Source organism: Myxine glutinosa, chromosome 8, assembly GCF_964187855.1.
Source record: "Myxine glutinosa chromosome 8, kmMyxGlut1.1, whole genome shotgun sequence".
Lineage (NCBI taxonomy): Eukaryota > Metazoa > Chordata > Myxini > Myxiniformes > Myxinidae > Myxine > Myxine glutinosa.
This window is the reverse complement of record NC_136268.1, coordinates 28,205,874-28,230,022: the sequence shown is the minus strand read 5'-3', so window position 1 is coordinate 28,230,022 and position 24,149 is coordinate 28,205,874. Positions and strand designations below refer to the sequence as shown.

The following is a 24,149-nucleotide window of genomic DNA, read 5'->3' as shown; positions in this document are numbered from 1 at the left end:
CGTTGGTCCGATTGACACGATATATTACCATAGCAGCGCCTCCACCTGAAGAATTTTTGTTCATAAGTATGACGCCATAGGTCACGTGGTACAGACGCCATCTTGGAAAAACGGTACACCTCTATATCTCCCAAACCACTCAATACATAAAGAAGAAACGAGGCTCATTGTCAAGTACTCACCATGTGGAATAAGATATGTTCATGATGATGACGTCAATTGGTGCATTGTAACGTCATAATTCGACAAGTACCGTACAACGCTTGATCTAATCCATATGAAAATGTTTTTTCCCTCTGCAACCTTTAGTCCAATGGACAGAAAATGTGTACCATAGGAACTCCTCCTCCTGTAGAATATTTTAATGATAATTATGACGCCATAAGCCACATGGTGCAGGCGCCATCTTGGAAAAATCGAAAAATGTTGCACCTCCATATCTCTGAAACCGCTCAATATAAAAAATTGAAACATGGCTCATTGTAAAGAACTCCCCATGTGGAATAAGATATGTTAATGTTGATGTCATCGGTACCTTATTTATGATGTCATAATTTATTAGGGTCAATATAAGAAAAAAAACTCACCTAACCCCAAAAAAATTGATACAAAAGGTTTTTCAATGGATTCTGGCACCATTGGGCATGCTAAATAACATAATAAAAATCTAGTAACATCTGACTTCCGAAAAAGGGGTCATTTTCAAGATGGCGTCCAAGATGGCCGCCGGGAGCTTAAAATGGCCATATCTCAATTATTATTCAACCTAGAAAGGTGGTTTTGGTGTCTAACCCGAGGTTTTACGGCCCAAGGAATCCAATTGAATCAATAAAATTACCATCAGTTAATTATTTATTGACAAGTCCAAGATGGCATCCCAAGGTGACATCCTGATCCACTAAAATGGCTGTCGAATAGTAGTCAACCTATAGAGATTTTTTCAGTGTGTATACCTCGGTTTAAGGCACCCAGGAAATCATCAAAATTACTTAAATAAGCACAAAGTAATCAGGTAATCCAGTAAGCCAGGTTTACCAGCCCATTAGGCATTTGTTGTCTTATGGTTAGTCGCTATTCATCGTCATCCTCCGACTCACCAGCTAATGAACCAAGTGTGTGTTTCAGATTGGAGATAAGAGTGTAATGTGTCGACACCACTGCCACCTGTGACTCCAGTCCACAGTATTCAGTGATCATTACAGACAAAGGTTTGTACAAAGCTTGAGAGGTTATGGCAAGGGACAGACTATTTTATATTGGGGAGGGGACTGAAAAATCTGACAAACAATTTATTTTCATCTCAAAAGGAATAAGTATATTATTTGGTACATGTATGCATAAACAAAATCCATCTTTTTTAGACATTTCCAAAAGAAATGTACACTTGTAATGCTCCAGACAGTCTCTTGAAGGTCATTCATTGTAACTGCTCCACTGCCTGCAAGACACTCCGCTGCTCTTGTAGACGATATGGACTACCATGTACTACTTACTGCCTGTGGACCGTGCCAACTTGAAGAATGTGACAATCCACATAACAAGTTTCTTCCAGAGGAGTCGGAGGATGACGATGAATAGCGACTAACTGTACAAGACAACAAATGCCTAATGGGCTGGTAAACCTAGCTTACTGGATTACCTGATTACTTTGTGCTTATTTAAGTAATTTTGATGATTACCTGGGTGCCTTAAACCGAGGTATACACACTGAAAAAATCTCTCTAGGTTGACTACTATTCGATAGAGCCATTTTAGTGGATCAGGATGTCACCTTGGGATGCCATCTTGGACTTATCAATAAATAATTAACTGATGGTAATTTTATTGATTCAATTGGATTCCTTGGGCCCTAAAACTTAGGGTTAGACACCAAAACCACCTTTCGAGGATGAATAATAATTGAGATATGGCCATTTTAAGCTCCCGGTGGCCATCTTGGATGCCATCTTGAAAATGACCCCTTTCCGGAAGTCAGATGTTACTAGATTTTTAGTATGTTATTTAGCATGCCCAATGGTACCAGAATCCATTGAAAAACCTTTTGTATCAATTTTTTAGGGGTTCAACCATATATTGACCCCTCTAATTCGACAAGTAAGTACAACGCTTGATTCGATCATTATGAATTTTTTTTTTCTCTGCAATTATTGTTGGTGCGATTAACACAATTTTTTCAACATAGGAGCACCTCCTCCTGTAGAATACTTTAATGATAATTATTATGTCATAGATCACGTGGTACAGGCGCCATTTTGGAAAAATTTCGTACCTCTATATCTCTGAAACCGCTAAATGGAAAAAATTGAAACTTGGCTCTTTGTCAAGTACTCCCCATGGGGAATAAGACGTTAGTGATGATGTCATTGGTGCCTTCATTATGACGTCATAATTCAACAAGTATAACGCTTCATCCGATCAGTATGAATTTGTTTTTCTCTGCAACTGTTAGTCTGATGTACACAAAATTGTCACCATAGAAGCGCCTCCTCCTGCAGAATATTTTAATGATAATTATGATGCAATAGGTCACGAGGTAAAGGCGCCATCTTGGAGAAACGGAAGAATGTCACACCTCTATATCTCCAAAACCGCTCCATGGGAAAAATTGAAACGTGGCTCATTGTAAAGAACTCCATATGGGGAATAGGTGTTGTTAACGATGACGTCATTGGTGTCATAATTATGACGTCATAATTCGACAGGGACGACGTTTAGTCTGATCAGTTTGAAATTTATTGAGCGTCATCTATGCAACAATTATATTAGAGAACATAAATTTATGATGTAATCGCTCAAGTGGTCTGGCAGCCATATTGGATCAAAGAAAAAAAACCCCTTCAAAAACAGAAGAGTTGGCTCACACCAAGTTGACTGTGCAGGGTAAGTATTCTGTGAAAACCATCTAGTTTTATTTCAATTTAATTAAACACTTGAACATTGTAGAACACCAATCATCTTTTTCGCACTTTCAAAGCCCTTCCGTTTCGCAGTACTGTACTTGGACAAATATAACGGAATTTAATGTGCTAACGACCAATCAAATTTCACGCTCGTCGATCAGGCCCATGTTCTTGTTTCTCAAGACAGCATAGGGTAAGGTGTTCTATGAACTCCCTAGCTACCTCTGCAACCGAAGGTGGATGAAGGTTATCTTTTCACACCTGTCTGATTATTACTTGCGAAAATCGAGAAGATTGGTCATGTCGTGTGTGTTATTCTGTGTGTCTGTCTGTATACCAATCACCTACAGGTCACAATTTTAAAGCGATCTTTATGAAACTTCACCAGATGATAGACTTGGCAATAAGGAAGAAGCATATTCATTTTGAGGTCAAAAGCTCAACATCGGCCAAAGGTCAACAACTTTGTCTAATTTTTAAAATCCTCAATTTTCATCCGATTGACTTGAAATTTGAAGAGCATTTACATATCGGGTCACTGAATTCAACCACCAATTATTTTTAAGGTCAAAATAGGCCAAATGTCAACAACGTATTTTTTGAGATTTTGATATTTGATGAGAGATTTTTCAAGTATTGTGTTATGCACAATATATTTCTTGTTTGTTACTTGGCAAAAATATATATATATTTTTGCAAGTATGTTGATCACTCCGGTTTGTGTGTGTGTGTGTGTGTGTGTGTGTGTGTGTGTGTGTGTGTGTGTGTGTGTGTGTGTGTGTGTGTGTGTGTGTGTGTGTGTGTGTTTGTTTGTCTGTCCGCTCACTTATACTTGCCTGCAGGACACAATTTTAAACCGATCTTCACGAAACTACCAAATGGTAGAGTTCGTGGTCCGACAAAATCCTATATATTTTGGGGTCAAAAGGTCAATAGGCCAAAGGTCAACCACTTTTTTCAAATTTCTAAAATCCTCAATTTTCAACCGATTGACTTGAAATTTGAATAGGATTTACATATCGGCAAACTGAATTCAACCACCAACTATTTGTGAGATCAGCATAGGCCAAAAGGTCAACATAGGCCAAAGGTCAACAACCATTTCAAATTTCTAAAATCCTCAATTTTCATCCGATTGACTTGAAATTTGAATAGGATTTACATATCGGCGAACTGAATTCAACCACCAACTATTTTTGAGATTAGCTTAGGCCAAAAGGTCAACATAGGCCAAAGGTCAACAACCTTTTTCAAATTTCTAAAATCTTTAATTTTCATCCGATTGACTTGAAATGTGAATAGGATTTACATATCGGCTAACTGAATTCAACCACCAACTATTTTTGACATTAGCTTAGGCCAAAAGGTCAACATAGGCCAAAGGTCAACAACTTTTTTCAAATTTCTAAAATCTTTAATTTTCATCCGATTGACTTGAAATTTGAATAGGATTTACATATCGGCGAACTGAATTCAACCACCAACTATTTTTGACATTAGCTTAGGCCAAAAGGTCAACATAGGCCAAAGGTCAGCCACTTTTTTCAAATTTCTAAAATCCTCAATTTTCATCCGATTGACTTGAAATTTGAAGAGGATTTACATATCGGCGAACTTAATTCAACCACCAACTATTGATGAGATCAACATAGGCCAAAACGTCAACATAGGCCAAAGGTCAACAACAATTTCAATTTTCTAAAATCCTCAATTTTCATCCGATTCACTTGAAATTTGAATGTGATTTACATATCAGCAAACTAAATTCAACCACCAACTATTTTTGGGATCACCATCGATCAAAGGTCATCAACAATTTAAAATTTCTAAAATCCTCTATTTTCATTCGATTCACTTGAAATTTGAATGGGATTTATATATCAGTTAACTGAATTCAACCAACAACCATTTTTGAGATCAGCATAGGCCAAAAGGTCAACATACGCAAAAGTTCAACCACTTTTTTCAAATTTCTAAATGCCTCAATTTTCATCCGATTGACTTGAAATTTAGATTGGATTTTTATGTCAGCTCACTGAATTCAACCACCAATTATATGAGGTCAAAAGGATGCTCGACTGAGTGCCATTCTGCTTTGTTCTCTTTTGCCAAGTGTCGCTCCATGAGTGATTTTTCATCTGTCTGTCAGTAGGGTACCTAAAAAAGTTATGGACAGATTCAGCCGAAATTTGATGATCAGGTTGGGTGTGTGACAATGTAATGACAACGTGACGAGTTGATTCGATTTTTGGTGAAGATCCGCATCCGGATACGATAACTTTTCTAAGTTATTCTTCATCATTGAGAGATCGATACATAGCGTGCGAAAATCGATACATAGCACGATATCTCAAAAGGTTATGGACGGGTTATGGCAAATTTAAGTGGATGAGTTGGGTCGGTGACGATAACAAGGCGATTCAATTTTGGTTCAGGTTCTGATGCAGATCCGGCCTATCAGTGGGATACAAAACGTAAACTGTTCAGCCTTGCGGAGGTGCGCGCTCTGCCGAGCAATGACACAAACAACTCCCCCATCGTGGGTAGTGTCTGCGGATAAACTCAGTCATTTAGAAATCCATTTGTAATGTGTCAGGGATTTCTATTTTTGTAAAATCCGAATAAAACAAAAAAGCAAACACTCTCTCCTTCAACGTGTTCAGATTAGAGACTCCCCAACCTGGATGTCGTAACCAGAAACATCGTATCATTTATGAATTGTGAACAACACAATTCCTTACCTGCCATAACGCATGTTCCCCTCTGAGACTCATGACAAATGCAATAACCCAAGCAAAAGGTTTGCTTTCCAATATAATTGTGCAAGCAAGTAGAGAAAACAAGAGCATTTAATCCAATACAGGTATGAACTTTGGAAACAATTCGTCTGTGTTGTTGTATGGAGTGTCCAGTCTTGTCTTGTTTTTTCTTCCATTGATTCACAATGACAGAACATCACCAGCAGCACATCGGTGCCAGCTTTCCACCGATGGCACCGATGTGCTGCTGATGGCATTCAGTAATTTTAAGGTGATTTGTCAGAAAGACTGCATTCCCTGCGACTCCAGTTCACATGAGTGAGAGTTTATCAGAGCCTTGAGTGTATAATGTAAACTGTGTATGCTTGTGTTACTTTGGGCAGGACGTGCTCAGTGAACTGCTGCAGTTACGAGTTAAGGTTTCTGAGCTTGAGGGAGAAAAGTCATTCTTTGAAATGAAGATGGACATCACGCAGGTGAGCTCTGTGCAATTATAACTGCACTCGCTGCACCACAACGCTCAACGCTAAATTGAACTTGGTGCACAAGAATCACCACTAAACCGTAATAGTACACAATGGTCAGTACGAAACTACATGTTGCACCACTAATGATCACCAAATATCAGAAAGGATAATGAAGTTTACGCACCATAAATATATAATGATGTTTATGCACATCTCCTTGAAATGTCTATAATTCAACGTTGTTGTTTTTTATTTGTGTATTTGAATTTTTTATATTTTTTTTTGTATACAACATCAAGACTCGTGTAAGAGCTAACATTAATCACACAAAAAATCAAACAGACACATAAAACATATAATAAGGGGAGCGGTAGACAAGATGGGGAGAGAGGGGGAAGCACACAAATGCAACATTTGAGAGCAGGGACATCGGGAGATCTGTGGGAGGGAGAGGATTTGGGGGGAGGAGGCGTGGGGCGGGGGGGAGGGGAGGAGAGGGGGGGGGGAGGGGAAGGGAGGGGAGGGGAGGGGGAAGGGGAGGGGAGTGGGGGGGGGGGGAAGGGTGCAGTCAGAAGTGGAGGCTCTTTTACGGAGAATTTATATCTTAAAGGGGAGGGGAGGGTGGGGGGAAGGGGTGGGAGAGGTGACGGGGGAGGGGGGGGGGAGGGGAGGGGAGGGAGGAAGGGGAGGGGGGGGGAAGGAGGAGGAAGGGTGGGGAGAGGAGGAAGGGGAGCAGTCAGAAGTGGAAGCTCTTTTACAGAGAATTTATATCTTAAAGGGGAGGGGAGCGGAGGGGGGAAGGAGGAGGGAAGGAGGGGGGAAGGGTGGGGAGAGAAGGTGAGAGGGGGGAAGGGGAGGGGAGGGGGGAGGCAGGAGAGGAAGGAGAGTGGCTCACGTTTCTGAGTGAATGTGGCTCAGGTTTCTGAGTTAAGTGTGATGCCGATCAGGAAGAAGAAGCGTACTACCAAATTCGTACACTTCCGGAATTGTTTGGTTTATTTGTATTCAAATGTCTGGTAATTGTTTTGTATTTATTTATGCGAATGTGTACTTGTATATAACTGTCATTTATTTAAAAAGGCTTCGGCACTATCGAACGATTTTTTTTTTTTTAACTCCCAAAAAACGAACTTTTTTTTTTCAATTTTTTTTTGCCTAAAACACTCCAGGCACTCACTGATGAACCTCTGAAAGTTTGATGAAGATCCGTTCAGCCATCTCTGAATAAAATGCGGACAGTTGTCACACATAGACAACTCGCGTTGATATTGTTGTAGGTGACGGGTCGCGCCTCCCGGCACGGCCGTCCCACAGGTGCAACGCCGGCTGGTTCGACACAGATCTCGGGTTACGCGCCTCTATCGCGATACCAAATTACACCTGTGCCTTGCCAGTTGGGGAGACACCCGTCGCTACAGGTTGGGTTTGTCAGAGACCGAGCGAAGTCTGCCGCAACCTGTAGCCAGCTTGGTTTTAATTACAAATCGAGCGGATTGCTCTTCAATGCGACACAGATGAATGCAGTGCGGCAACTTCCATACGAATCAACCAGATTTAATGGGGGAACATTAGGGTACACAAAACAAGCAAGGCGTTCATGATAACATTATAATTCAACTATGAGTAATAACCCGCTCTTATCTAGGGAGCTACAATTAAGGGTTTCGCGGGGTGACCCTAACGAGATAAACCTTAGGCCTGGACAACATTCATACAAGACAGGGGGGTACTTGGTGGTGTTGATGGACGAGAGGTGAAGATGTGAAAAGGGCGAATGCAGCTCGTAACAAGCCGATGTCGCCGGATTCGAAGGCCCCGCTTGGGCCTGCAGTCTGCCAAATGGCGGCCCGCCCTCTTATCGGCCACGCATCAAGCGTCGCGAAATGGCGGCCACCCGCTCTCCTTATCGGCCACGCGATCAGCACGATTTTCCGTTTCTCCCGCTCAACCACGCGCGGAGAGAGCTCTCCGGCGGGAACCCGCCGCGAAGGCCTGTCCACACGCCATCCGCGCATGCGTCTTTTTCCACCTCCTCCCTCGCACGTGCTCAGCGACCCCTCGAAGCCCCGCTTCCGGTTTTTGACGGCGCTTGTCGTTTTTGCCCGCTCAATCGCGCTTTCTCACGTCAATCCATTGCCTCGATCATGGCATTGCAACCGAGGCCGGTCTTAATGGAACTTGCACCTTGTTTGATTGTCAAGATGTAATTAAAAGGGAACCGTCTCTTGTACACCACCAATGCACCACACAAAACAGCCTGCTACACCTTCCGACACAAAACTACCATCCCAGTACAGACGATCTATGGTAAACATACATCTAAGAGGGGACCTGAACTAATTCTATATTTAATAAACCACTAAGGGCCATTTCCGCAACACTACCCCCACCTTTCTCCCGAGGCTCTCCCGAGCCTCCACTAGGGGCAGCCCGCGGGAATGGCCCTGTCTAACGTACAGCACAAATCTCCCATTTACTCTAACCCACAACATTGCAAGCACTTAACTCCAAGAAGCAAAGTATCAGTAAGATTGGCATGTCCCTATCCTAGTGTGTCGGATCACTAATCTAACAAACACATCCACACTCTATGCACAATACTTAACATTCTAATTATGCATTTGCGCAGGAGGGCATTCAATGTTACTTTCAACACCAATATTCACATCGGAGCAAGACATTCAGAGTTTCAAAGCTTCTTGACGTGTTCGCTCCTTCACGCCTCCTCCCGGCAGTGTTGTGTCTTCACCCCAGAGGGGTTTCCTTACTTCGTGGCCTTATTGGCCTCTCACCAGGTGAGTTCAGTCGGCCCAGTGGCCTAATCTCACAAAGAGTCCTTCGGCCCACTGAGCCCACAAGACGGCATGAATCTTCGGCTGCAACAGCCCGCAAAAGCACTTTGGCCTCCATGGCCCACAAAAATGCTTCGGCCCACATGGCACACAAAAATGATCCGGCCACATGGCCTACAAAATGCTCCGGCCACATGGCCCACAACCGAGCAGCAGCAGGCAACAAGCCCTGCCTTGGACAGCAGGTGGCACAGTTCTACCGATGGTAAGCAAATGCAGTCTGGAGGCATTCTTGAGGGTGCAAGTGGGGGTGATGACCTCAGCCCAGGCAAAATGAAGAGTACCCTTAACCTTCCTTGCCTGACTTATCTTGGTACGACTTGTTTTAGTATGGTCTTCTTAAAAAGTCCTTTCACTTTTTAGCTGACAGGATGGTGTGCTTCTTAATCAATTGTTATCTGTGTGCTCATGACACACTGGTGGCTTCTCTGGCACTTGGAGAGGGCGACCGAACCTGGCCCTTGTTCACAACTTTCCCATCAACACGACTCGTACCAGGTGTCACACATGAATGGTGCGGAGGAGAGTTCATCGAACCTAACCTTTTACTTAAAGCTCTAACCAATGGCACAAACCCTGCCATTGCCACAATGATCCTAATGACCCATTTTTCCCAACCTGGCACACTGTTCCATTCTTTTAAACCTGGGCAAGGCCCTTATTTGTCTCTTTTTCTTCACTTGGTGGTGCCAGGCATAACTCATTGGCTGGGGAGTGTGACTACAACTAGGCCTCTTTGCCTGCTTCCAATAGGTGGTGGGGGACACCCAGCGACCTCGGGGTTCACCTGAGCGCGCCTCTGGCGCTCCTAAATAAGGGGTGGCTCTCTAGCCCCCACACTGTGCTCTCCAAGCACTCTAACCGGGTGGCTCTCTAGCCCCCGCACTGTGCTCTCTTAGCACTCTAAACCCTACTGTCTGGTATCCCCTCCCGACTCACCAACTTCCAATACCATGTCACACTCCCAGCCAGTACCACCATACCTTGGCTGCACCTACCCCTAGCAGTCCGCCTGCACAATGGAACAGCAGCCAGAATCCACGTCAAATCCACTAAGTCCCCCTAACCTACACTCACTTGGTTAGGAGACTCCTACCAACAGGGTACATTGTTCGCACTCACTCCCCTCATTCACACAATCACGCCATTCATCCCAAACACCTTCGTCATTCATTCCACAGTGCCACACACCCAGTCCACAACACCATCCAACACCTTCCACTTTTTGCAGGGGTGTTTAACGCCCTGTCTGTCATGTCCCCACTATTTCTCTCTTTTTTTTTTTTCTTTTTTTTTTTAAATAGTCACGCACATCCACTTGTGCCACTCTTGTCTCTTCTGTCAGTCTCTCAATTTGCAATCTCTCTCGATATTATTTTCAGTCAAGAATTCCCTTTTTTTTTTTTCTTTCCAATCTGGCCTGCTTCTGTGGCTCATTGGAAAGGGAGTGAGGGAAGGAATCCCTCATTACCCCTTACATGGCCCCGCCGCCTTTCCGCCACGGCTCATAAGGGTCACGTCTCAATTGGGGTCGTGGTCCACCCCCTCCTTTTCTCCAGGGTTCGCGGAAGTCAGGTAGACCCCACTTGGGGGAGCGGCCTCCCCCTCTTCTCTTTAATTCCCTGAAGACAGGTAAATCCCATTTAGCTAGCCGAACCCCTCGTGTCCTCAGAGAGGTCCGATGACCAAGGGACACCTGGCGGTGTCGTTGCTGGGCCCCTCTTGTTCGAAAATGGGTCCAGGGAGTATGTGACGCATGCCAACGCCGCCTGCTACGCATCTGCGCTCTACCTCGAAGTTCCTGTGAAGCTGAGGGAGAAATTACAATCCCCTTTCTAAAGCCTGCTCCTGGTGGAATTTCTATTTCCCCTTGCACCTCGAACCTATTTCCTACGTCACCACTCATTCCATGCTCCGCACTCACACACGTTTCGGCCTTGACAGCACACCCCGGTGCTGTAAACTGGACTATGGGCTCACAGCATTCATCCACAGGCATTCCATCCACACATTCAGGTGTCACGCATACGTGCACCCCATCGGACGGAGTCTCTTGATTAACATCAAATCCAATTGCGAACTTAAGCTCATCGTCCGCACCATGTATGCAGATGCCCACGTACCTGCTTCGTTCCAAAGTCACATCGGTCCGGTCGCTCATCATTGGTTCGCCACACTCCTCTGGGCCTGTCAGCTTCACTTGCTGGACCTGCTCAAAATGTGTTTCATGAGTCAACAACCCCGTATACTCCCTCCATGTCTCCATCACCAGGGTTTGCTCCAATTGTTGTTTCATTCGACGAGTGATGCCAATCAAGTCCTGCACCACTAACATTCCTCCCTGTGATGACGTCACACGTCCCACATTATTGTGCTGCCCTACTTCCTGGCTCCATTTTCTTTCCCAGTTGAGTCGTTCTTCCTCTCTGAGCCTTTTTAGTTGTTCGTTACCTTTCCGGAGTCTTTCCATCTCTGCGGACTCCACCCTTGCTTTCTCCTTTACTTGGTCAATTTCCGATTCATATTCCTCTTGTTTCTTATGCCACCGTCCCTCTTGTGCTTCATTCTCCAATCTCGTCGTTTCTCTCAATTGATTGATTTCCTTTTCCTGCTTCATTCGTTGTTCTTTCATTACACGTTCATCCATCTCATTCTTTGACCTTGCTTTGGCTTCTGCCTGTTCGATCTGCACAGTGTAGTTCCTTTTTAGTTGATCAATTTCAAATTCATATTCTTTTTGTTTCGTATCCCATCGTCTCTTTTGTTCTTCATTCTCCAATCTCGTCGTTTCTCTCAATTGATTGATTTCCTTCTCCTGCTTCATTCGTTGTTCTTTCATTACCCTTTCATCCATGTCATTCTTTAACCTGGCTTTGGCTTCTGCCTGTTCGATCTGCACAGTGTAGTTCCTTTTTAGTTGATCAATTTCAAATTCATATTCTTTTTGTTTCGTATCCCATCGTCTCTTTTGTTCTTCATTCTCCAATCTCGTCGTTTCTCTCAATTGATTGATTTCCTTCTCCTGCTTCATTCGTTGTTCTTTCATTACACGTTCATCCATGTCATTCTTTAACCTGGCTTTGGCTTCCATCTGTTCAATCTGCACAGTGTGGTTCCTTAACGTTTCCTTCTCCGTCCTCTCTCTTTCCTCACTTAACATCCTCAGCTTGTTTTGTAATTCCCTTTCTTTGTTTTGGTGTTTCTGTAACTCCATCTCATTTTTTAGTCTTGCTTTACCTTCTATCTGCTCAATCTGCCCAGTGTGTTTCCTTAACATTTCACTCTCCATCCTCTCTTTTTCCTCACTTATCTCCTCTACTCTTTCGCATGCTTCCTCTCTCCTTTTGTCCATCCTCTTCCCGTATTCCTTGCTACTTTCCATTTGACGTGCCAGTTCATTTCCTCTGTACTCTGATTCCCGAAACTGGCTTGATTTCTCAGACAATTCTCCCTTCAGTTGTTCCAATTCCAAATCGTGTTCCTCTCTTTCCTTTTTCAAGTTCTCCCGATCCCGGGAGTTTCTGCTTTGTTCTTTCTCTATTCTCTTGTTCAGTTTGCTCTTCTCTTGTTCCATGTATTCCTCCCCTCTTTTTATCTTCTGTTCTAGGCTTTCTCTTGTCTGATCACCGGATCTTACCTTTTCCTTCAGTTGTTCCAACTCATGGGTACTCCCCTCTACTTTCCTCTTTTCTCCCTGTAGTACCTGGACTTTTTCCACCAATTGATTCCCTATGCCTTCCAATTCGAGAATCCGTGCTCGTTCCCATCTGGAATCTGTGTTGTCTCGCAATGCGCCGGCCAAGGCCATTTCCGTCCAGTGAATTCGTTCCTGTGCATCGACCAATTGTTGTGACTCCCTTTGCTCCTCATTTTCCTGAACCTCACTTGCCTGCTGTAGTGCCTCATGCAATTTCGTGTGTAACTCCCCAATATAATCCTCCTTACACTCCACCTGCTCCCAGGCATCGTCCAATCGTGCATGAAGCTCGTTAATGTACGCATTGTCGTCCTGCTTATTTTGCCATGACGCATGCTGTAACCACGTGGTTTGGATCGGTGGGTGGGAGCGTTTTCTTCGTGATGTGCGGCTCGTTGCACTCTTAATACCGATTCTCTCCCACCTCGTGTCACGCTGCTGAGCCGCGCAGCCATTTTGCGACTCCATCTTCCTTTATAAATTACGAAGTTTGACACCCAATCCACTCAAAATAAAAATGAAACCAAATTTGGAATTTGCGAGCGACGTGTTTTTTTTTTTTTTTTCTCTTTACGCGCCTCTCACAATCGATGTTCGGGGTGCGAAATGCACCCCAGGTCCAAATCCAACTCCTCGACACCAGTGTTGTAGGTGACGGGTCGCGCCTCCCGGCACGGCCGTCCCACGGGTGCAACGCCGGCTGGTTCGACACAGATCTCGGGTTACGCGCCTCTATCGCGATACCAAATTACACCTGTGCCTTGCCAGTTGGGGAGACACCCGTCGCTACAGGTTGGGTTTGTCAGAGACCGAGCGAAGTCTGCCGCAACCTGTAGCCAGCTTGGTTTTAATTACAAATCGAGCGGATTGCTCTTCAATGCGACACAGATGAATGCAGTGCGGCAACTTCCATACGAATCAACCAGATTTAATGGGGGAACATTAGGGTACACAAAACAAGCAAGGCGTTCATGATAACATTATAATTCAACTATGAGTAATAACCCGCTCTTATCTAGGGAGCTACAATTAAGGGTTTCGCGGGGTGACCCTAACGAGATAAACCTTAGGCCTGGACAACATTCATACAAGACAGGGGGGTACTTGGTGGTGTTGATGGACGAGAGGTGAAGATGTGAAAAGGGCGAATGCAGCTCGTAACAAGCCGATGTCGCCGGATTCGAAGGTTCCGCTTGGGCCTGCAGTCTGCCAAATGGCGGCCCGCCCTCTTATCGGCCACGCATCAAGCGTCGCGAAATGGCGGCCACCCGCTCTCCTTATCGGCCACGCGATCAGCACGATTTTCCATTTCTCCCGCTCAACCACGCGCGGAGAGAGCTCTCCGGCGGGAACCCGCCGCGAAGGCCTGTCCACACGCCATCCGCGCATGCGTCTTTTTCCACCTCCTCCCTCGCACGTGCTCAGCGACCCCTCGAAGCCCCGCTTCCGGTTTTTGACGGCGCTTGTCGTTTTTGCCCGCTCAATCGCGCTTTCTCACGTCAATCCATTGCCTCGATCATGGCATTGCAACCGAGGCCGGTCTTAATGGAACTTGCACCTTGTTTGATTGTCAAGATGTAATTAAAAGGGAACCGTCTCTTGTACACCACCAATGCACCACACAAAACAGCCTGCTACACCTTCCGACACAAAACTACCATCCCAGTACAGACGATCTATGGTAAACATACATCTAAGAGGGGACCTGAACTAATTCTATATTTAATAAACCACTAAGGGCCATTTCCGCAACAATATATATACAGACTTGGCATTTAATATGGAATATTTTTTTTGTGGGGGTGAACTTACTTTTCAAGATGTCTTAGAACCAAAAGTTCATTGGAATTATGTTGAAATTATTCGAGATTTTGTTAATGTGACCTTTAAAAGAAACAAAAACCACATTTGCCATTTCGAAACAAATAAATTGATCCTTGAAAGTGATGTAAACTGATATCGAACTCAATTCATGGATAGTACTGTGTTAAACTTCTGTACGTTTTCCAGAAGTATCTTTATTTTGCACATTAGCCAAAATTTTTTTTAACAAAAACAAAAGTTAAATTACGACTGGGATTACGGACAGTAAAATTACAGTTCAGTACTCCGTGTAACCCCCACGAGCATTCAGGAGAGCACGAACATGTTGAGGCATGCTGTTCACGAGATTTGCCAAGGTTTGGACAGGAATCGCTTGCCATGCAGTGACAATAGCCTGCTGCAGTTCATGCACAGGGGTCGGCTGCTGGTCCAAGTGGTCGATTTGACGCGTTAATTCTGCCCACAAGTTCTCTATCGGATTCATATCCGGGGACATGGCAGGCCACTCCATATGTTCTACACCACGGTCAGCAAGAATGTGTTGGATCATGCGAGCACGATGAGGCCGTGCATTGTCATCTTGGAAGACAAAGTTTCCTCGAAAGGCTGCACGAGCAAATGGAAGCAATGTTTCTTCAAGAATGGCCCTGTACTTGAACTGGTTCAGGTTTCCATTCAGAACAACCAGGTCAGTTTTGCCCCCTGCATGAAAAGCAGCTCAAACGGTCACCCCACCACCTCCAGCTTGGACTCTTGGCACTATACAATCTTCGTTGTAGGCTTCATGCACTTGTCTGCGCACTCGGACGCGGCCATCTTGACGATAGACCAGAAATCTAGACTCGTCACTGAAGATCACATGATTCCAGAGTCCTGGCTGCCATTGACGGTGCTCTCTGGCCCACTGCAATCGGCGCTGGCCGTGTTGTCTGGTCAGGCATGGCTTTCTCAGGGGATGCCTGGCACGATAGCCTGCTTGAACCAGTCGTTGGTTGACTAGCCTTCTGGATACAGGCACATTTGTCAGTTGCTGCCACTCAGCCCTAAGCCGATTAGCTGACTTGGTACGGCCATTGCGGACTAACCGGTGCACCTGGCGATCATCCCTCTTTGTGGTTCTGCGGGGACGTCCTGGCCTCAGTATTGGAGTAGGGACACCCCTCTGAGCATTTCGTTTCAGGATCTTTGACACCTGACCTTGAGTGATGCCATACTGCCGAGCAATAGCACGCTGTTTCATGCCGTAATTTCGTAAAGCCACCACTCCATGACAAACAGCATTGTCGAGTTGATGGACCATCTCCAGGGGATGCGGCAATAACTTTTGGAGACGTGCAGCAGTTGTTTTCCACTAATACAGAACGCAACAACCCTTGTATACCCGACTGTGAAGCCAATCATCAAATGCACCTGTCCGTACATTTTGCCACGTCACCTGTGATATAATCCTGTTGTTGACTTCTTGCTGCGACAGACAATCGGTGACATGGTTCTTTTAACAAATAAATCACCAAAGTGTAAAAGAAACTCACCAGATTGATATACTGAGTTAAGAAAGTAAACCCAAGTCAAGAAAAAAAAACATTCCATATTAAATGCCAAGTCTGTATATATATATATATATATATATATATATATATATATATATATATATATATATATATATATATATATATATATATATATATATATATAAGTCGGGATTTAAATTTAATTCAAAAATTGATCCAGACCTCCATTCTCTTTCAAACATTCAAACCGACAGAGGTAGTTATTTATCACAGCATCTGTAGAATTTTCACCCTTTTACTCAACTCCGTTTCGCTGTTATTTGGTGGAGCAAAAAGTCAACTGACCTTTATAGATACTGTATTTAGAAACAATGGTAGAGTTAATTAGGAAGGTGTGGAGTGAGGAGAAGATACCGGATGATTGATGGAATAGCAAAATAATCCCAATTTTCAAACAGAAAGGGGATATCATGGACTGTGGAAACCACAACAACAACAACAACAACAACAACAGCCATTTTAAGGCCATTTTCCCTGCAAGAGCGGGGGTTAGTCTTACGGGCCCCATGACAATCCTCTCCATTTTGCCCTATTTTCTACACTGTGGAAACCACAGAGGGATCAAATTGATGGAGCATGAAAAGAAGGTACTGGAGAGGATTGTAGATCAAAGACCAAGAGAGATTGTGAAAATAGACGAGGTCCTGTATGGATTCATTCAAGGAAGTGGAAACGGTGGATGTGCCTTTCATCATGAGACAGATTCAGGAAAAGATGCTGAAAGGAAATAAGAAGCTACACTGCACATTCATGGATCTAGAGAAAGCATACATGATAGGATGGCAAGAGAAGCTTGTATTGGTGTTTGAGGAACAAGGGTGTACCGTATCAGAGAGGTTTGTTAGAATTGTGATGGAAATGTCGAAGAGAGTGAGCACGATGGTCAGGAAAGTGAATGGCGCCACAACATTTTAGAGTGGAGGTTGGTGTGCACCAGCATTCTGCACTCAGTCCATTGCTTTTTGTGATGGTGGGCATGCTGAGTGACGACATCAGAAATAGAGGATGATAGAAAACGATGGGAGCTCCTGTTCACAGATGACTTTGTCAAAACAGTAGAGTCAAAGGAAGAGCCACAGAGGAAAGTGTCGGAATGGCAAGGATTGAGGACTAATGATGGAAACATACATCACATATAGGTCGGTGGTCTCTATCTTCTACACCATCCTCTCTGGCCTTTTTGTGTTCTGGAACCCCTAGGGTTCTGCAGGATGCACCATTAACCCCTTCTGGTGAAACTCCCAAAATCCAGACACAATGCTCACCTCCAATTATTAGTTCCTCTTTTCCCCACTCGTGGAATAAACTTCCACAGTCTCACCAATCTCACTGTTCCCTCCAAGACTTCAAGACAGCTGTTCACCACCACCTCAGGTCATCCCCCATCCACAACTATAATCATTTTCTACCACGAATAACCGAGCCCAAGCCCATCTCTTTTCGAGTTTCCAATCTTTCCTTCCACTTCTGTGATTGAGAGTTTGTGGCTGCATCAGCTTGTTCATCTCTTGTGGACTCTGTGTTGTGGAGATGCACAAGAAAGCTGGAGTTGTGTGCATTACAGAAAAAAATTAGAGAGGCTACGTTGTGGTGATTGGGGCATGTGATGAGAAGAAAGGATGAGGAACCAATCAAGAAAGTGTAGAATGAGCCAAAATATGAAAAGGAAGACAGAGATTATGGCACAAGGATGTAGTGGAGAGAGATTTGGAGAACAAGATAATGATAGAAGAAGACAGAGGAGAAAGGAGAAGATCCGAGTAGCATACCTATAACTGTTGGGATTAAGGTGTAAGAAGAAGATCGTAAAGTACTACTATCTATCGAGTACTAAGGATACTAGATTTCAAGCAAAGACAAACTTTGAGGATGTGAGGTTAGGTTAACTTGACTGGGAGAAGCTAACAATGGGGGCATTCAGTGTCAGGAAAATGGGAAACCTTGAAGGAGTGAATGGACACTATACAGGCTTATTTAATTATTCTGCTTCAACATATAGAAGAACAGCCATGGGAGTTGGCAATAGCTGAGAGTCACATCATCTAGGAGGTGAGGAAGGGTTTTAGAGGAGTTCCAGGTTGGTGTGAAGGAAGTAAAAAGAAGACAAGGTTTCTTGGGGCCAGATAATGTGCAGCCGAGAAAGTGTATTGAGGGAGGTGGAGGAGCACATACGTCTGATATTAGCGGATATATTTAACAGCTTATTAGAGTCAGGACAGGTATCAGAGGATTGTAAAGTAGCAAATGTAACACGGTTATTGAAAAAAGGATCCGGAGAGGAATCGGGGAACTGTAGACCTGTCAGACTAGAATTGTGGGAAGACGTCAGAGGAGTTAGGGATCAGATTGGGGTCATCTACTATATAGACCGATCCGACAAGGACGATCGTGCCCCCTTCGCCGATAGGCGGCGCTCTTGCGTCCGCCATGACTGGGGGGCATCCCAATCCAAACTTAGCTCCAGCTGGCTGCGCCAGCACAACTATCATCGCGATCGTACATGAAAAGTGTCTGTGATAATCGTTCTCAAGTGTTTCTCTATACGTGTGGAGCGGTCGTGGACACCTGGCACCTGAAGACACACGATACAAACCCCGTTTTCGGCGATATCGCCGGGTGCCCAAGGCACAGGGCCATGCCGCCCTGAAGGCACCTGGCAGTACCCGCTTTCCACTTCCACCTGCACCAAACCTATTTTGTTAGCAACCGCGTACCCTATGCTACGCCATGCCGAGCCCCCTTCCGCCTTAGCCCCGAGTTTCTCGACCACTACGATAACGACTCCTCTGACCGACCCGACTAGGTGCCCGTCCCTTCATCGACTCCTCCATACGGCCAGGTCTTGGCGGCTGTACCACAGCCGCCCTGCATGGATTCTTCCCTCAGAGACCACCTCCGCCCGGGCCGGCCACCTCTGGCAACTACGGCTAGGCCCCGAGTGGCCGCTGCCGAGCCCCAAGTTCCTTGATCACTAGGGTCGCGACTCGTCTGGCAGACCCGACTGGGCCTCCGTCCCTTCACGCGGGCTGCCTCACCGGCTCTTTATCGCTTCATCGACTCTTCCATACGGCCAGATCACGGCGGGTGTATCACTGCCGCCCCGCATGGATTCTTCCCTCAGAGTCCACCTCCGCGCGGGCCGCCACACCGGCTCCTCGCCGGTCGTATAGCTCGGTGGACCGGTCGTATCGTCCACGATTCCATCTTCTCCGATGAATCTAACAAACAAATATATTTTGTATCGATATTCTTTTGGCAAAGTGAACTGAGCCCGGCAACTGCATGTAATCTGAACGCTGGAGAGCAAGCCGAATGAAGCAGACACCTCCCAACTATGGCGGCGTCTATAGAGGGCGCCCATCCATTGAACCCTCTGTCGGATCGGTCTATAAGAGAGATGTTGGTCTGTGTGTGTCTGTCTGTCTGTGTCGCCATTTTTCTCAGAGTTGGCTGAACGGATCTTCATCAAACTTTCAGAGGGTCATCAGTGAATATCTGGGAGTGTTTTAGGCAAGATTTTTTTTTTTTAAGTTCGTTTTTTGGAGTTAAATAATGTGCGTAAGCTCGAGAGTGCCTAAGCCTTTTAAAATAATGACAGTTATATACATTTACACATTCGCATAAATAAATAAAAACAATCACCAGACATTTGAACACAAATAAATCAAACAATTCCGGAAGTGTACGAAGTTGGTAGTACGGCTTCTTCTTCTTCCTGATCGGCGTCACACTTACCTCAGAAACGTGATGAACGCCACATTCACCCACCAGCATATATATGAACCCCCTTCTTCTCCTGCCTCCGCCCCTCCTCTTCCCCACCCTACCCCCGCCCGGCAACGCCGGGTACTTCTGCTAGTGTTTAATAAATCTTTAAGAGTTCTATGAAGCAGTTTCGGACTGTTTGGATGCAGTAAGTGCAGTGATATGAGGATATAGCTGCAATGACTAAACAAGATATGAGGAGCGGCTGATGAAGTGTATCTCGACTTTCAGAAGGCATTTGATAAGGTACCAGGAAGAAGGATGTTAACAAGGTGAGAACTTGTGGAGTGTCTGGTCGGATAGCTAAATGGATTGGAAGCTGGATCGGTGATAGGAGCGTGTCACACAGGACAATGATCTGGGTGTAGTAATAGATTTGGGTGGTGGGTGCGGATCAGACAGCTTTCGGTAAAGCTAACAGGGTTTTAGGTTGTGTTCGTAGGTGGATAGATTAGTAATTCAAAGTGGTAGTGTCAAGTCTGTGCAGGAATTTAGTTAGGCCTCCTCTGGATCATTGCATTCACTTTTCGTTGCCACATCCGAGGTCGGATATAGAGGGAAGAGAGCTGCCAAAGAAAGGGTTCAGCGTAGAGTAACTTAATTGATTCTGCCACTAGCTGGACTAAGATACAAGGAGCGGCTGATGGAGACAGGACTTTATATCAACATTAGAAAGGAGGTGATTATGGGGGGGACTTGATCGAGATGGTTAAGATAATGAAGGGTAATGACAGAATCACTGCAGAATTTAGTTAAAGCAGAATGGATAGTGATTGGAGCAGTGGCCATAGCTTGGGAGTGAAGAGTTGGGATGGTAATGGTGTTAGGGTCACTGAGTGGATGGTACGTGTGGTTCTCTACCTGGAGGGGTGGTGGTGACAGTGGATGGTTTTAACTGGAATTGGCTGTGTATTGGGGATGGAGGGAGGCATGGATATTGGCAGAAATGTACGAGTATGGTGGGCCTGGTGGCCTCCTCCTGATTCAGAGTTGCTTCTATTGTTATGATGATAAAGGTATGGTGATTACGATAAAATGATTGTGATGATCGCAGGACGAGTTAATGGAGCTGCAAGAGCAACTAAGCCAGAGGGACAGCGAGGTTGAAAATCTCCAGACGGAGTTAGACCTTTTGGCACAAACAAGTCCGGCATCAATGTCTGAGAGACGTAAGTTTTTGTCCACGTGACACAATTGCTAAGTTAATGTGTCACTTGAACTATATCTTCATTACCAGTTTATGTGGAAAATGTTTTTTTTAAAGGTTAAAAAACCCCAAAAACTTGACAGACAAAGTCCCAGTTTTGATAATTCATACCTGAGACCACATGGGATATCCAGTATTTGACGCGGTGCACTTGATAGTGGACAAGCTCCATGTGGTTCAATTTTGACACCGTAAAGATTTTCCTTTGAAAGTTTTCGCGTAAATTTCTTTACTTTAACGTCATCGCTAATTCCGATTCCGATTTACACTCATCTTTTCCATCTCATCATACGTTGTGTTTGTCTGGCTCTCATCGTCATGACTTTCCACTCTTTTTTTCCAGCTCTTCCATGAGCCACAACCACTCATAATATAACATCTCTTTTAACTTAGAAAATCTAATCGTCAATTGTCTCTTTCTTTTGTGCTCACCCATCCTCCTTCCCCCACCGCTGTCTCTTACCATCCTTCCTTCCTCATCACCGGACAGTACAAGATATACAGATCGTAGAAGATCCCTCGGAATCGGTTTGCAAATACCGTTTGGAAAATGTAAGGGTGCAGTATGGTTGCTTCAGAATGTGTATAAACTATGCATAAGGGCAATTCCACGGTTACTCACATTACAATACATTACATTAATGCATCTATATATGTATATGTAATGTGAGTAACCATGGAATTGCCCATAACCATGTCTTCCCCACTGCCTACACTCCCATACAGTATGTGTTATCCCCAGTTATTAGCCCCGATCCAGGAGCTGCTTCTCTCACTCATGTCAATCTCTATTTGCGGGGTTCATAATAAGCAGATGTCTGCCAACCACGTTTATGGCTAATTTATCATACGGTTAGCACTGAATAGCTTTCTTAACATATGATTCTATATAGAAATTCGAGAAGTTTCTGTTTGTGTTTGACTTCTATGCACTCCTGAACCACTGGACGGAATGTCTTCAAAACTGGTGGTTGTGCTCGAGGTGTGCACGAAAAACTTTTTGTCCATCTCTCTTCCGTTCCTTATTCCGAGATCTTCTGGTCTCTCAACCACACTTCAGTTGCCTCCAAATTGTCACTCTTGTCATCATGTGCTGCTAAATGAAGCTTCAACAAAATTTAGCATCAAGTGGAACTAAAAGAAGTGTAAAATCTTCTGGCTGTACACAGGCAGACAAAGCAGAGGCTGCTGCTCACTGCAGTCATAGGATCAACTGATACAAAGTCATTGGAATCCCAATCTTCATGGGCAAGCTAACCCAGGGGGACCACCATCCACAAATGTGTTTCTGGCGTTGGCGATCGTCAGCACAGAGTTGCAAGCTCGCCACCTCTCAATAATGTCTCAATGCATCGAATATAAACTCCTTCACATTTGTTAAACCAGGAGCAGTCAGTGTTCCACACCATATATTGCTGCATTGATTTTGAAAATGTGCCTGCCACACACCTTCACACCATCAACACAGAAAGACGTTAAGATTATAAAGGTCTTGATATTGTATTTTCATATCTTTATGATCATAGTTGTGAAAATTATCTTCATTAAGGTTGAATAATTTGTTCTATGTTCTTCTCAGCACAATAGCAAAGCTTGAGTCCATTTTTCCTTGTTTAGGACACCAGGCCGGAAGGACTGAAACGGCAACTACATGGCGAGTCCGTCAGGGATGCAGACAGCTTTCAACAAGATACAGGTAGCTTCAGCTATCGGCTTACATCAGCGTACGATTGTCCTTCTGGCCAAGCTCCTTCTGGCCTCTTCAAAGTCCAAGCTACTTGTTTTAAGGTTTAAAAATTAGCGAACATCAATTTACTTCTGATTCTCTTTTTCTGAATGCAGGATTGTTGCAAGGTTATGCTGCGGGCTTGGTGAAAGTAGGAGGCCATGAGGTCACAGTATCACCCACCACTCCGTGGAGGCCCAAAGACAGTGATGAGGTATGAGGTTTCTTCAAACCCATGATGTACCATAAAATAGGTCAATGAAACAAGTGATCACACATTATAAGGTAAGTCATTTTCACACATTACACAATCTCCCAAGTGTTGAGATGGTAATTAATACATTCCCCCCATTCCCTACCCCATTGTGTTATGACAGGATACGGCTGATGTATCTGAACCTCATTTGGAGAGAAGCAACTTGGATCCACAGCAAGATATTCCTTCCCCTTGGAAAATCCGGTAAGAAATATTTATTTAAATAAAATGTCTTCCAAGTGCTTTCGGGTTCTGTCTGGTAGGAGCTGGGTTGATCAAGTACATGCACTTACCACCCACATTGAGGCCGGCTTCCGACGTGCACTCAAGACAGGTGCTGCACAAACTGATCTTTCATCACCGTATGATACGGTACGGCGACATGGTCTTCTGCTGAAGGCTGCCAGACTTTTCCAGTGCCAAATCACACCTTAGTATGTCCTTTCTTCTATGCGTAGCAATGTAAGATATAAGGTTTCACTCAGACAGCAAACAAGCTCCATAATGACTCTGAATGATGGTCTTCCTCAAGGGTTTGTTTGCCTACTGTTGTAAAAACCAGAGGTACAACATTGTCTCCAGAAGTGTGAGTTTAATTCTGAATCGATCTCTAGCAATACCTGTAAGAAAACCAACAAGCAATATATCAATATTCAGCATTCATAGGAATCAGTAATGGATCCGCAAACTAGAACAAGCAAGCCTGGAACAAAAACCAATACGCACCATCGAAGTATGCACAACATTACACACAGATAAATGTCTCAGGAATAATCGTAGCGCTGCCTGTCTGAGTTCTTATAACAGGCGCGCAGTGGACAGAAGCCGAATGACACCTGGGTTCAACTTAGATACAATTTCATTACATTCTCCCCGGCGTTCAAACTACACTACTCCTAGTGGCGGAGAACAAGCTAGCGAGCTATAGCAGTATATAAACATCAGTTAGCAGCAGTCCATGTCAGGCCCAGCCGTAGCGATCAGGGCAGCGAATTTCTCTCCCGGCCCGCATCCGATAAGCGTCAGGAGCTTCTACCTCGAGACCGAATTCCCCCGCGTCGGGATAACCGCCTAACTCGGGTGACGGCGGTGGCTCCACAAAGCCATCCGGATCGGGCGCATGTG

The 24,149-nt window shown here is 44.7% G+C and overlaps 2 protein-coding genes across 21 annotated transcripts in view; one reads left to right on the top strand and one right to left on the bottom strand.

Moving 5' to 3' along the window:
- The window catches only part of LOC137432331 (liprin-beta-1-like), a 141,949-nt gene that overhangs the window by 75,667 nt on the left and 42,133 nt on the right, over positions 1 to 24,149 (top strand). For all 20 annotated transcript variants that reach the window (XM_078783089.1, XM_078783087.1, XM_078783083.1 and 17 more), the window contains 6 exons: positions 6,043 to 6,135; positions 20,890 to 21,004; positions 21,533 to 21,594; positions 22,660 to 22,738; positions 22,885 to 22,982; positions 23,146 to 23,228. In XM_078783089.1, the coding sequence (XP_078639215.1) occupies positions 6,043 to 6,135; positions 20,890 to 21,004; positions 21,533 to 21,594; positions 22,660 to 22,738; positions 22,885 to 22,982; positions 23,146 to 23,228 (530 nt within the window). The remainder of the gene's footprint in view (positions 1 to 6,042; positions 6,136 to 20,889; positions 21,005 to 21,532; positions 21,595 to 22,659; positions 22,739 to 22,884; positions 22,983 to 23,145; positions 23,229 to 24,149) is intronic.
- On the bottom strand, positions 7,665 to 14,358 carry LOC144893246 (uncharacterized). Its single transcript, XM_078783094.1, has 2 exons — positions 12,053 to 14,358; positions 7,665 to 11,845 (listed from the first exon to the last, which is right to left on the bottom strand). The coding sequence occupies exons 1-2, from the start codon at positions 13,141 to 13,143 to the stop codon at positions 10,453 to 10,455; spliced, it is 2,484 nt and encodes an 827-aa protein (XP_078639220.1). The 5' UTR covers positions 13,144 to 14,358; the 3' UTR covers positions 7,665 to 10,452.